Genomic DNA, 14,638 nt, shown 5'->3' on the forward strand with positions numbered 1-14,638 from the left:
TCCATCGTGCTGACACTATTAGGACCAATTCAAGCTTGATCCAGCCCTCTGCCGAGTTCTTACTCCATCTGCCTTTTCAGCAACCACACTATCTTCCTGTAGTCCCCTGTAGTCCTCTGGGACGATTGATGGGGAACCTTGGTTGCCATGGTCATTTCATTAGGTACATTATATATGTACTTGTTCAACGTATCTGCACTGTAGTTGTGCACATAACATTCTTTAGAATAGATTTCAAGTGACAACATGACCTCAGGCAGCAGGTTTAAAAGCTGCTTTGACGGGAACACCCAGATTACCTACTGCTCTCAAATTAGATAAAGTAATTAAAAAATTAAAAATAATTAAATAATTCAAAAGATAATACAAATAAAGTACTAGAAGTTACTAAACTGAAAGATGAAGTAAAGACAACAGACAATGTCTTTACCTGCATCTACCCTATCAAGGTCTGTGATTCCCATTGGTCATGCAAAATACACTAATCATGGCTGTTATGAAAGGACTGAATACAGACTGCTATCAATCCTCCAGGACAGGGTATGTGTGCTTGTCAATGCTGAGGCCATCGGTGGTGAAGGAAGCATCTGAATTCCATCTCATCTCTGACCTCCATATTCTAATGAAGTCAGGGATGAGCTGACCACTGGGAGGACATTGCTGGCGGTTCCACGTAGAACCCCTCAATAAATGGTAACTACATTTAAACCCTTTACAATCTGTGTCTACCTACTGGGTGTGTCTTACAAACAAACTTTTATCTTTCAAAGTTTTGTTCTTCTCACCACTGAATTTGTATTTGTGAAATTCCAAGCTTGAAATGTCTACACCAAGATTCTATTACATTTTCAGTTCCTCTACATCATCCCAAGAAATACGGACTTGGAATATAATCTGGGTATTGAATGCATGATTCATATAAAACTACTATGCAGGAGGAAACAACTCCACAAAACTCCTCCACATTGTCATTGAGATCCTGCTCCAACTGACTGAACTGCATTTCTATTTGTGTTTCAGTAAAAATAATAAAATGCATATTGTTGGTCTACATCCCACTTAACAGGAACTGATAAGCTTTAGTGGTGTGAATAAGCCACTTGTCCTGTTGAAACTGCTTTGTCATTGAATTAGATCACAGCACATGTATATATAACTCCAAACCTGCATTCCTGCCTACCAACAGCAGCAACCTTTCACTCTCTTGCTTATCAGACATCTACCTCTGCCTTAAAAGTATTCCAAGACTATGCTCCTACTATTGAGGAAGCAGGTCAAAGACTCATTGCTCTATGGCCATGATACACTTAGTGAAAAAAGTTCTTCTCATGCATGCCTTAAATGGGCAACCTCTTATTTCCAAAATATGGACACCCCCCAACACAGTTCTTGATCCTCCCATATAAAAAAAATCCCAAAAATGTATCCCAATTATGTATTGCATTGAACTGCTGCTGCTAAGTTAACACATTTCACAACACATGCTGGTGATAATAAATGTGATTCAGATTCTGAAAAATCCTCTCCACATCTGTCAGGTCAAGAACTCCCCTCACAAGTTTCTAAACTCTTAACAGGTGCAGGTTTAGCATTTCCAATCTCTTCTCACAAGATATTCCAGGTTTTCGTTTAGTAGACCTTCACTGAACTACTGCCAATGAATTAAACAACATTGGTATGGAACTTATTGAGAAACATAATCTGAGTGTTAACATTATTGGGCATTTTGAGATGGAGAGATTGTTCTGCAGTTTGAGATGGTTCAGAATGACCAACTCAACTGAATTTTTCTCAGAGGTGACTAAGTATGCAGAGATAATGTTTGGTGAGGCCTCAGACATTGGATACTGGTCCAGAAGTTATGTGTCCATGAAATTGGCAAATTGGAGATGAAACTGGCATGGTGATAAGAAACAGAGTGATGATCGAGTTACAGTGATTAGAAGCCTTTAACTAGTGGCATGCCACAAGGATTGTGCTCAGAACCTTGCTATTTGTTGAAAACAATAACGATCTGGATGGAAGTATAATTCATTAAGTTTGCAGATCACATGAAGGTTGTTGATGTTGTTGGTAGTGAGCAAGCCAATCTTCAGCAACAGATTTATATAGAGCAGAAGGTACGACAGGCAAAGAGAAATGGCAAATGGAATTTAATCCTAAAAAAAATGTGAGGTGTTTCAATGTTAGGAAGATGGCACAGCAAATGGTAGGAGCCTAAGAAATACTGATGAATAGCGAGATTTTGGTGTAACTATTCAATGGGACCCAGAAGACAGCAGCACCAATGGATTCAGTGATAAAGAAGGCATGCAGAATACTTGCCTTCATTAGCCAGGGCATAGAATATAAAAGGGAGATTAAGTTACAGTTGTTAAAACATTACTTAGGCCAAGCTGAGTACTGTGTACAGTTCTGGCCAGCACACTTCAGGAAGGACATGATTGTATTGGAAAGTGTCCAAAGGAGATCCACCAGGATGTTTCCTGAGCTACAGTATGAGGAAGAAGTGGATAAGCAGGGTTTGTTATCCTTAGAGCGGAGGAGGCTAATGAGTGACCTAATTTAGGTGTAAAAAAATTACGAGGGGCATAGATTGGATAGAAACCTATGCTCTCACCAGAGGGCACAGGTTTAATGTTCAGTGCAGGATATTGATAGGGGGATTTAGGAAGAGTTTTTTCTCATCCAGAGGATTGTTGAAATCTGTAACTCACTCCTTCAGTGGCAATGGAAGCAGACACTGGAGCCATTCAAATACTGGAAGAGCAGTTGAAATGAATTAGAATAGAAAACTGTGGGCCAGTGGGATTAGCAGTTGATAGATAGTTACCAGCCAGTATGGGCATAGTGGACTGTTTCCATGCTGTACAACTCCATTACTCTAATTCTCACTAAATAGAAAGACCAGTACTGTGCATTCTACTTCAGAAGTGGTTTCACCATTGTCCTAACCATAAATCCTCCATTTTTGCAATCAATGACAGCATATTGTTGATATCCCAAACAATTTCCTGTATCCACATACTAACCTTTCTCAAATCATACAACAGGACACTTGGATCCCTCTGCATTCCAGAGCTACCACCACAACAGGTCTACAGCAGATGCAATCTCACTGGCTCTCCAGTGGGCTTTGGAGCACCTGAACAAGAGAAGTACCATATGACAGGCTGCTGTTTATTGATCACAGCTTGGTGTTCAACACCATCATCCCCACGGGGCTAATCAACAGGCTTCAAAACCTGGGCCACTGTATCTCATTTTGCAACTGGATTCCTGATTTCCTCATTCGGGAGACCACAGTTAGTACAGATTGGTGATAACATCTCCTCCTCGCAGACATCAACACAGGTACCCTTCAAGGATGCATGCTTAGCCCACTGTAATACTCTCTCTACATTTATGAATGAGTAGTTAGGCAAAGCATGAACACCATCTATAAATTTGCCAATGATACCACTGTCACTGGCAGAATCTCAGAGAGCAACAAGGAAACATACAAGAGCAAAGCAGATAGGCTGGTTAAGTGGCGTCACAACAACAACCTTGCACTCAATGTCAGCATGACTAAAAAACTGATTGTGGACTTCAAGAAGGGGAAGTTAGGATAGCGCACACAATTCCTCATTGAGGGATCAGCAGTGGAAAGTGTGAGCAACTTCAAGTTCCGGGTGTCAACATCTCTGAAGATCTAACCTGGGCCCACCAAACTGATGCAATCATGAAGAAGGCACGCTAGTAGCTATACTCCTATACTCCATTAGGAGTCTGAGGAGATTTGGTAAGTCACCAAAAACAAATTTTTACAAATTTACCATGGAGAGTTTTCTGACTGGTTGCATTACTATCTCACATGGAGGCACCAATGAACATGATCGTAAAAGGCCTCAGAGGGTTGGCAGCTCAGCCAGCCCCATCATGAGCACAAGTCTCCCCACCAGTGAGGACATCTTCGATCGACAGTTCCTCAAAAAGGTAGCATCCATCGTTGAGGACCCACACCACCCAAGACATGCTGTCTTCTCATTACGACCATTAGAGAGGAGGTACGGGAGTCTGAAGACTCACACGCAACATTTCAGCTTCTCTCCCTCTGCGATCAGATTTCTGATCGTTCCATGAACACTACATTGCTTTTCCTCTTTTGCATTATTTATTGTTTTATTGTAACTTACAGTAAGTTTTATGTGTTGCACTGCAGCCAAAACACAACAACTTTCAAAGCTGATGTCAGTGACAATAAACCTGAATCTCATTATTTGTAGCGTTTCACTAGCATAACACCTTCTTAGTTTTATGTGCTTCTTTGTTTTTTTATGCCAAAATGTGCAGCTTCACATCTTCCTGCTTTATAAACCAGATCTTTGCCTACCTGTTTAACATATCTATATTCTTTTGTAGCATTTTGTCCCTATTTCATAAAGCAGAATGTCATTTTTCTAAATGCAAGCACCTACAGAACTTAGGAACATCTGTATTCCTGACGTCAAAGCCGTGCCTATTTCACAAATCTATATATATTCCTTATTCTCCAAAAACAGGCAAAACTGAAGCTTCAAGAGCCAAAACAAATCTCAGTTTTTCTCTAAATAAAGTTGAGGACACCAAGGCACACACTCAGTAGCTGGGAGTATATTTGTGAAAGCAGTATATTTGCCATTCACTGGGAGCTGCAAAATATTGAACCATTCAATCAAGGCCACTAGTTTGAAAAATTAAAAATGGTTGCTGTCATAATAAGGTCTATTCTAAAAGGCACGTTTGAAAGTATTCTTCCTCCCCCATCTTTCATTCAAATAACTTTACAGGGTATATGGATTTCAGAAGACTAATGCATAAGAAGTCACTTTGACAGTGCTCTATTTGTTATGTTTACGGTCCTCCTTAAAGCTTGCCACTTTTCAAATGTGTTCAATATTATAAGGGCGGATTATTCACAGCTACTAAGATATCCACCAGGTAATGGCACTTTCATAAACATTGAGATGTTAAAAGCGACCTTCCTACACAAATGCGAAAACATAGACTGTAGCAGTTCAAACTGAGAGCGCACTGGTATCTTCAAGCCACAGGCACCTGCAGGCATGTGAAGATCAGCATTAAGTATCAGCCTTGCCAGTGACACCAGTATCTCAAGGATGAACTTTAAAAACAAAACTAGTAAGCATATTACCAGCATCTGCTGAGAAATTAGTATGGGGTTGTTCAAATATTTCAATATCACTGCCATACTGAAAATAGCTGAAATACAGCTTTGATGAATCAATCACTTATATGTGTGTATTCTTGCATGGTGCAGTTCTGTATGATGCAGATCTCACTGATTTAGAACAGTAAACTACTGACTACATGTTACTGGTGGAGGCTTTGAATTTCTTTTACTGAAGCAAGTACATTTTTGCTTGTGGCAGTATTTATTTTCAAGATGTGTGTGCATGCTTTTAAGCAGAAAATGCAAACGGAATCGAAAGTCATGTTCACTTTACTGCACATATAGCTGGGAGGTTGAAAGTCTACCTGAAAGAAACTACTCCTTCGATAACCATTATCTTTTGCTTGTCAATGATTGGTAGCTGCTTTCAACACCATTCAAGACATTGTGGAACTGATCTCAAGCTGCCACATCCCATGCTTCATCCAAAACAGAGTTCACAAATTGACCACACAGGGCCAATCAGCCCACCATATCCATGCCAGCTTGTTGAATTGGACCCATTCTCCTGCTATTCCCCTACACATCTTCAAAGTGCCCTTGTGTCTAAATTAAAAGACTTCTCTTCACCTCCACTCTGGTGCTTATGCTAATTATCTCGAACTACTATCCTTTGGTTACTGAGCCATCCACTGGGAGGAAGAGTTTCTCCTTACTTAATTTATCAAATAGCTTTAAGTTAAATATCCTTTACAAAATGATGTTGCATATTTAATCCTAACGAAGCATGAATGAAAATCCACTGAATATGTCTTTTCTTTTACAGACATAAACTAAGTATGTTTCAAGTGGTGACAACATGAGGTGCTGGAAGCACTGGGGAACATAGAGGAAGCTTTTAGAAGAAAGAGATCAAAGGGTGTGAGCAACTGGTCAAACTGCTGCCTCACAACTCCTGCAACCTTTACTGCCATCTCTGCCTGTGTGGAATCTGCACATTCTCCCTGTGACTGTGTGGGTTTCTGCTGTTTGCTTTGGTTCCCTACCATATCCCAAAGACGAGCAAGTTAATTAGCCGTTGTAAGTTGCCCTTATTTTAACTGGCGGAATCTGGGCAAAGTTAACGGGAACGTGGCGAGAACAGATCACAGGGAAAAAATATTGAGGTAATGGACGGTGAGCTACCATATTTTCAATGGTCTGATTGGCCTCCTTCAACATCATAAAGAAATACAGGAAAAGAGGAATACGAAGCAAAGTGTACTTGTAAGTAGGAGGTGGCTCCTGAGCGCCAGCAGAGAGCAGGTAGGCAAAATGGACTACTCAGCTGGTGTAAACTAAGTAATTCTGAAGACTCCCAAACCTGAAGGTAAATTGGAGGCTCACTATTACTGACACTTAGCAACACAGATACTTGCTGAAGAATAACAAAGTGAAAAGGCATGAATGCTAACAGAAACCAGATGAAATATTTCAATAAAACTTCTTGCCTTTTCATTGTTGCATGAATCAAAATCATGACATGAAAATATAGTACTTCAAATGTAAGACTTGCATGCTAGTTCCTCCCACATCAAACTACACCCAAGGCCAAATAAAGATCCTGGATGGGAAGGACTACTTGGCCTGCATTTAGTTTGTTAACCAGTTTGAGATTAATTGTTAGGAGGATTTGACAGATGTTGAGAAACAAAAACTAATATTCATTGAGTTGCAAGTGTCAGGAGCTGGAAATCACCACCGAAAAGGCGAAGGCACTGTTAACGGTGGTGTGCACTTTCTTAGCCATGCCCTACAAGACTAGGATCAAAAACTAGGATGCAGTGTTAACTGAAGGTCAGTTTGGACATGACAAACCAAATGAATCATCCCCCAGTTAATCGCTGCAACATTAAACTATTGCTTAAATACAATGGCTTCAGGATTTTTGCTTCCACCACACAACTGATAAATTTAATGAAGTTCCCAGTATCCACTTTCTTTTATATCGGACATAGAGCAGTATGGGTCCTTCAGCCCAGGATGTTGTTCAGACATTTAACCCACTCCAAGATCAATCTAACACTTCCCTCACACATAGCATTCCATTTTACATTCATCCACCTAAGAGTCGTGAATGTCCCAATGTGCCTGCCTCTCCAGCGCCCCTGGCAGTATGTTCCATGCATTAGGTACGTTCCTACCTATAACATTACCTCTGTACTTTCCTCCAATCACCCTAAAATTATGCCCTTTCATATTAGCCAATTCCACCCTGGGGGGTGTAAAAAAGGGGCATAGTTTATCTTTGTTCATGTAAAACTGCTGCAAAAAGATTTTACTACCGTGAGCAGGAACCAGCCACTTTCTGAAAACCCAAGTTCTTTAGGTGGGTGTTACACCATTGCCTCTGCTACCAGACTCTATAGCAAATATAAACTCAATCTGTTTAATCCTTTTGACCTTTCAGCGAGGTCGGTTAATGGATTTCTACAAAGATGGGATACGCAGTGAAAAACGTGTTTTGTAATAGATTGATCCGTGCAGATAAAAACTATCTTAAGTAATAGAAGTGCCCAAGTAATATCGACTTACTCTCATCACTGGCACATTGAGCAGTGCATCACGTAAAATAATAAATATTAGAAAAATGTTAATTGTTTAGAGTGCAATAAAATCTGCTGTTCCACAAGCAGAGAATAGGCAAAGTGGAGATTGAGACGGAATACATTGTAAAAAGAAAGTCCAGTCTTTTTTCACTTCCTACTTAAAATATTTCAAATGGCCTTGTGCATACTCTCTTCAAAGTTAACCATGCTCTGATACATTTGAAGTGTTTCACAGACGTTCAATTAAAATCAAGTGCCTTCCTGCAAATTATACAGTGACTTCGGACCCCTTCTCACCATACAGTGGTCCCAGTGATTACTTGATTTATGATGGTGTTTGAATGAGCCACTGCCAGGAAAATGGTTGGTTAATGAGATTCTTCTACCATGTTGACATCGACTTGGTTTTAACAGGAAGTACTGAGAACTCCATTAACGGTCCACATCTACTGCATGTTAAAATACTGTGATACTGGAAACATAAAACGTTCACTGTTTCCCTCTCCACAGATGCTCTCCGACCTTTTGATTTTTCCAAGAATTTTTTGAACTATAGTTTTTTAAAACAAATACTGCAGTTTGACTGAAACATGAGAGGAAATTAAAGTTTGCCAGTTTTCTGAGTGGAAGGGGAAAACATTCACACAGTCAGTATGTGGGTGTTTTTCAATCATTTAACTCTACAGATAATGTCAGTGCTACAGTGGCCCTGTCCTCACACATCATGAAGACCCTAGAGAGGCTGGTGCGGGCTCACTTCTGACCTCTGGTCAGATCAGCCCTCGATCCCCCGCAGTTAGTCTACCAGCAGCACATTGGAGTCGATGATGCTGTCATCTACCTGCTGAACAGAGCCTACCCCCATTTAGATAAGCAGGGCAACACTGTGAGGATCATGTTGTTTGATTTCTCAAGTGCCTTCAATACCATACAGCCCTCACTGATGGGGGGAACGCTCTGTTCAATGCAGGTGGGCACTTCCATTGTATCCTGGATAATAGATTACCTGACTGGCAGACCGCAGTTTGTGTGGCTTCAGAGCTGTGTGTCAGACATGGCTATAAGCAGCACTGGGGCCCCACAGGGGACTGTATTGGTTCCCTTCCTGTTTACCCTGTATACCTCAGACTTTAGATGCCACACTGAGTCCTGCACTTGCAGAAATTCTCTGATGAATCAGCAATAGTTGGGTACATAAAAGGAGGATGGGAGGGTGAATACAGAGCCCTGGTGGAGGACTTTGTCAAATGGTGCAAGCTGAATCATCTGCAGCTCAACATCAGTAAGACAAAGGAGAAGATGATGGACTCTAGGAAGACCAAGCCTGCACTGCTCCCTGTTACTATTGATGGTGAGGACCTACAAGTACCTGGTGGTGAACCTGGATGACAGACTTGAGTGGAGCACCAACACAGAGACTGTGTATAAGAAGGGCCAGAGTTGCCTCTACTTCCTGAGAAGACTCAGATCCTTTTGAGTATGCAGGCCTCCCCTTCACATGTTCTACCAGTCTGTTGTCATCAGTACAATCTTCTATACGGTGGTGTGCTGGGGCAATGGATTCAACACTGGTGATGCCAACAGGCTCAATGAACTGATTAGAAAAGCTGGCTCTGGTGTAAGAGTAAATCTGGACACACTGGAGGTTCTGGTATAAGAAAGGACCCCATGGAAGAACCTGGCAATCCTGAACAATATTTCTCACCCTCTGCATGCCACCTTGGCTGAACAGAGGAGCACTTTTAGTAATAGGCTAAGACAACTGCACTGCTCCAAAGAGCGCTATATGAGGTCATTCTTACCCTCAACCATTAGGTTCTATAATGAGTCAACCTATAGATGGGGAAGTGATGACCACCCCCCCCCCCAGACTATTTGAAGAAACTTATTTTTTATTCTTTCTTACTTCTCTTCTAATATTTGCATATCTGTTCACTCGTAATGCTACTGTGACACTGTAATTTCTTTTGGGATCAATAACAGACTGTTGTTGCTAGTCCATCTTCTATGTGGTGGTCAACATGGGTGGTTTGTATCTACCTATCTATCTCTTGCCTTCACACAGCATGGATATGAAACATCAGTGCCATGGTAAAAACATCTGGAGGTTGAATGAAATTGTACTAAAATGAAAAACAGCACAGTGGCGTAGCAGCTAGCGTCGTGATTTACAGCGCCAACAATCAGCAACTGGGGTTCAATAACTGACACTGCCTATAATTTGTTTCTACATTCTCCCCACGAACCCTTGGATTTCCTCCAGGTGCTCTGGTTTCCTCCTACATTCAAAAGACTTGTGAATTAGGGCTAGTAAGTTATGGGCAGGCTGTGTTGGCGCCAGAAACATGGCAACACTTGCGGGCTGTCCCAGCACATATTTGGACTGTGTTAGTCATTGACACAAACGATCCATTACACACCATTCATGAGTCAATACACATCTGACAAATAAAGCTCATCTTTCTAAGACAACAATGTTATTTCATTCTCCAACAGCTTTAATCCAGAATTGAAAGGATCATAGAGTATATAAAATCAAAAACATGCAGGAGAAGTATGTATTTTATTGTATTACAATTACATTGTGGTTTGAACAATCTTTGAATTAGCTAAACACATGAATAACTTTTGGGTTGGGTGGAGGAAATACTTTGAAATAAGAAAATTTTGATACAATACAAAGCATACTGGGAACTCAGCTGACAACTTTCCATCACAATTTTTGCAAACAAATTACTTGGGAGCTTAACCTTCCAAAAATTTCTTACCACAACCACAACACTGCGTTAACAATGTTTTGTTGTCCAAAGGCACATGTCCCCATAAACCTGTACAACTACAATAAGTACTCACTGCAAGAAACTAATAGAAGGCAGGGCTTCACAATATCTGACCCAAGCATGGATTCGGAAAATGAGTGTGGATTGGGAGAAGGAAAGCGAGTTCCCCCATTTGCTGTTTGTGTGTCACACAATTTTCACCACTCAATATATAACAAAACTTTTCACTTTATCCCTTATAATATGACCTTACAGTAGTCACTTCGCCAGCACTTTACACATTGCAAATTAACTATATAACAAGTGTAAAACTAAAAAATATGCTTCTCGAAAACTTTGCACTCTGAACAATGCTATTTATCTTTCAGAACTAATGGGAACCTCTTTCAATATTAAAAATTTCATGAACTGTCTGAGCTGAAAGTGCACTCCTTCTATGCATATAACTATACACGGATCTGGTTCTCCTGCTCCGCAGTGCACGTGGTCACAATAATTAAGGATCCCTAACAAACTAGATGATAAAAATGCTGCATTAGTAGTGGAAAGAAATAGCCTAGAAATCCATTGCTTTCTCCTAGAGACAATGGCAAGCCAGGCATGGTTCTGCATTCACTGGTATCTTTTCAGTTTATTGCCCAAGTGGTCATTTTACAAGTCTGAACTTAAGCAGCAAATGCTGAGTGCTTGTGGAACATCAGCACACAATCAGACCAACTCTGATCCTTCTTTCATTTGCCCTTCCATATGCAGAGACTGCAGTAAGACCGATTGGAAAGGGATGAAAAGTTTCACAGATTTTGGAAACTCCCTACTCCTGAAGTACAGATTTATGGTGCTTCCATTTTCCCTTAGCCATGATCAGCTAATCCAAGACAGACAAGGAAGAAAAAAAACAGCGGAGGACTTTCAAGCTTCGCCTGCTCCAGCTCTATACCAGGTGGTGTAGATTTACTCAGTGAGCCCCCAGGGAGTCTTACAACAGCATTAAATAACAACAGAGCACTATAGTTTGACACCTTCCCCATGATTTTTATTTCCCAAGTAAGAATGACAGCACTTCAGCCTGCGCAAAAGAGTTAAAGCAAAATTGTACAAAAAATCTTTGTAGTATTCAGTTCTTGCTACAAGTTGATTTTTTTCCCCACGTTTTTAAAGTATGTTTTATTTTGAATTCCTGGCGTTACATATTTGGAATGATGAAAGCTGATGTCTGACTTCTATCATTGAAATGCATCACACATCTATGGATGGAAAAATTATGCATCATTGCATTCACCACTAATGGGCAAGGCGAACAAAGTGGGGAATGGAATTTGCAGATCCTCAGATTGCTTGTCAGAAGGCCGTTGTTACGTGGCTTCTGCTACTTTTCATCCAACACTCTGCAGGAACTCAAGATACAGTTTCATTCCATTCACAAGAACCCAGTTCAAGCAGATGACTTATTTTCTCTTTTTCTTTCTTTTATTAGCACACTAGCAAGGGGGTGGGGGAAATGGGGGGGGGGTGGTTGGAGGAGGCACAAGGGCCCTTTAAAAAGAAAACCCTTCTCCCAGTGGTAAGAAATATGCAGCAGCCAAGAAACTCTTGGCTCCACGTGTGAATCCGTCTCCTGTAATCCATTCATTCACCAAGAAGCGGACCAGATGCAGGATTAGGGCAAATTCCAAGCAGCCTTATTACAGCCAGATTTAATAGCCATTCAAACCCGTTTGGAGACGCCAGGTTTATCAAGCAATTATCATCATTCTGGGCAAATTCCATTTGATTGGAAATCTTTAGAATTTAAAACAAATATACAGGCATTTAAATTAACTGTTTAGGCATTAGCCTTTTGCATGTCATAAATCTCCATGGTGAGCAACCAATAAACATCACACTAAGCAGAAAACTGATTGAGACCAAATTTAAGTCTACCTAAATGTGAAAAATTGTCAATTAAACTAATAATTGTGTCAGATGTAAAAGTATACTAATAAAGCGAGCTGTTATTAAATTTTAAGTAAGCTGCCTTTGATATTGCAGTTATCAACGCACTCAGACACCGCAAATGCATTTTCCAAGTTTTGGAAGGATTAATTGTAACAACTTCAAAGCTTTCACTAGACAATGAGACAATGACATCGGAATCACAGCTCAACACTCCTTTTTTTTTACAGATAATGACCAAGCCTCCTCCTTGTTCTCCCCCCCCCCTTAAGGTTTCATTCACTTCAATGATGTGCATTTTTTTTACACAGTTTGGCCCGTGAAACTTGAATGCAAAATAAAATATGTACCAACATCACAGAGAGAATTACAAAGACAAGACAGCATATTGAAAAGAAACAACACCATCACGACATGCCCCGGACACATAACCTATCCCAGAAAAAAACACTAGGCATTAAAATCGCACTTAGTTACAACATGGAGCTCTGAAGATATGTACATCTCAATCTACCAGGCATCCTGCCAGAATCCAGTCCCTTTGATGTAAGAAAAATATCCTCTAGTTTGAGTACATTTATAAAACCGCGAGGCAAGCTCTTTAAATAATATTTTCTTCAGCGATCACCTGGACTTTACCCAATCTACTGGCGCCTGTCGTAGCTTCTCAAGCAAACCCTCTTTGCTTCCTCCCCACCCCCAAGAAAACTATTGGAAGAAACTGACTCCAGAACCGGCTTCCCCTTAAAACCTAGGATGGAGACATCTGCGGGACACTTTCATTTTGTTGGGGGTGGGGGTGAAGTGGGTAGGGGGAATGAAAAGAACATCTTTCAGATCACGCATCGATTGAGCAGCCGGACTGTTAAAAGGAAACAGGCGTGTACAAATGGGAATTTGTAACACTTTCCATATGACATCTGAATCGCGACGGCTGCATTGTACCAACTGGTATCATTCGGCCCGTTCTTCCAATACACCCCAAACCCCGCCATTGGCAGCGTGATTTCTCCGCAGTTTCTCGGGGCAACAGCCACTTTTAATTCCACTTATTTCCTTAAATATTGGCTCCGAAGCAGTTTATTACAGTGTTAAATATCCTTTGAGCGCAGACGCAGTGCGGATCCCAGGAGAGCGTTTTTAACAATGAAACGGACTGGGAATAGGGGTGAATATGTCTTCCCGGACCCCTCTCCTCCCTCGGTCTAGGAGACAGGTTGAAAGGGGTATCCGGGCCGGGCTGCGCTAGAGTGAGGAGGGGAAGGGGGTGCTGGATGTGGGGAGCCGCTTACCGTGGTGGAGAGCCTGCAGTCCGCTCGCTGGAAACCCTGCGGATGTCCAGGGACGCTCTTCTGTTTGACGATCCACTCTTCCAGCCCCTTCCGACTCAGGCAGGCATTCACCACAAAGCTGTCACCTAGATCAACAGAAAGAGCCGTGACTTCTCTGCCAGTCAACGCCAGCTATAGCCAAACATGGACAGAACTTTCTTTGCCCCCCCCCAAAAAAAAAAGTTTTGCAACATATAAACTTTTTTGTTGTTGTTGTTGTTAAAGAGGAAGAGGTGCCTACCTTCAGGGCTTTCTCTGGCTTTACACACGGCGGCTGTTTGGTGAAGGTGTAAAAGAGCGGAAAGGGAAAAAAGAAATGTGGGTTACTTCTATTTTACAGTAAAACGAGTATAATCGCTTTGATCACCGCTCCCTTACCATGCTTGGAGTGAAGTTTACCCATATCTAGCGCTTCTTCTGCATTTGCCTGTGTTTAGGGGACATTTGGAGCGCTGGATAGTCCCGCTTCAACTGGACTCTACGTGCTTCGGGCGGCTTAGATGGAGTCTCGCTCCATCCCGCGGCACAGCGACTGATCCCCGGGTCTGCGCCCAGCTCTTTCTCTCCGATCTACAACCCTCCCCCTTGCACACTCACACTCACACACAGAGGGAAGAGAGGCGGCAACAAAAAGAAACTTCACCCACCAGGGGACATGATTGACACCTCCCCGAGATTACAGCACTTCTGGCTCCGGCCCCACTTTTACTGTTGGTTGGCGGGCGGCAGATGAAAGGAAACTTGGTTCCTTTGCAGTCTCCAAAATAAAAGGGCTCCAGCAAGCACTTCCAGCCAGGCGGGAGCAGCAGCCAAGGATCGAGGAACATCAATCCAGGCAGAGACAGAGCACAC

General features: G+C 41.7%; 1 protein-coding gene across 1 annotated transcript in view; it reads right to left on the reverse strand.

Annotated features, from left to right (window-relative positions):
• Positions 1-14,380, reverse strand: part of nkd1 (NKD inhibitor of WNT signaling pathway 1) — a 98,002-nt gene extending 83,622 nt beyond the window's left edge. The window contains exons 1-3 of the mRNA XM_063066892.1: positions 14,165-14,380; positions 14,028-14,060; positions 13,748-13,872 (exon numbers count right to left, since the gene is read on the reverse strand). Of these exons, the coding sequence (XP_062922962.1) occupies positions 13,748-13,872; positions 14,028-14,060; positions 14,165-14,189 (183 nt within the window). The 5' untranslated portion in view covers positions 14,190-14,380. The remainder of the gene's footprint in view (positions 1-13,747; positions 13,873-14,027; positions 14,061-14,164) is intronic.
• Positions 14,381-14,638: the final 258 nt, after the last annotated feature.

The sequence above is a fragment of the Mobula hypostoma genome, chromosome 14, assembly GCF_963921235.1.
Source record: "Mobula hypostoma chromosome 14, sMobHyp1.1, whole genome shotgun sequence".
NCBI lineage: Eukaryota > Metazoa > Chordata > Chondrichthyes > Myliobatiformes > Myliobatidae > Mobula > Mobula hypostoma.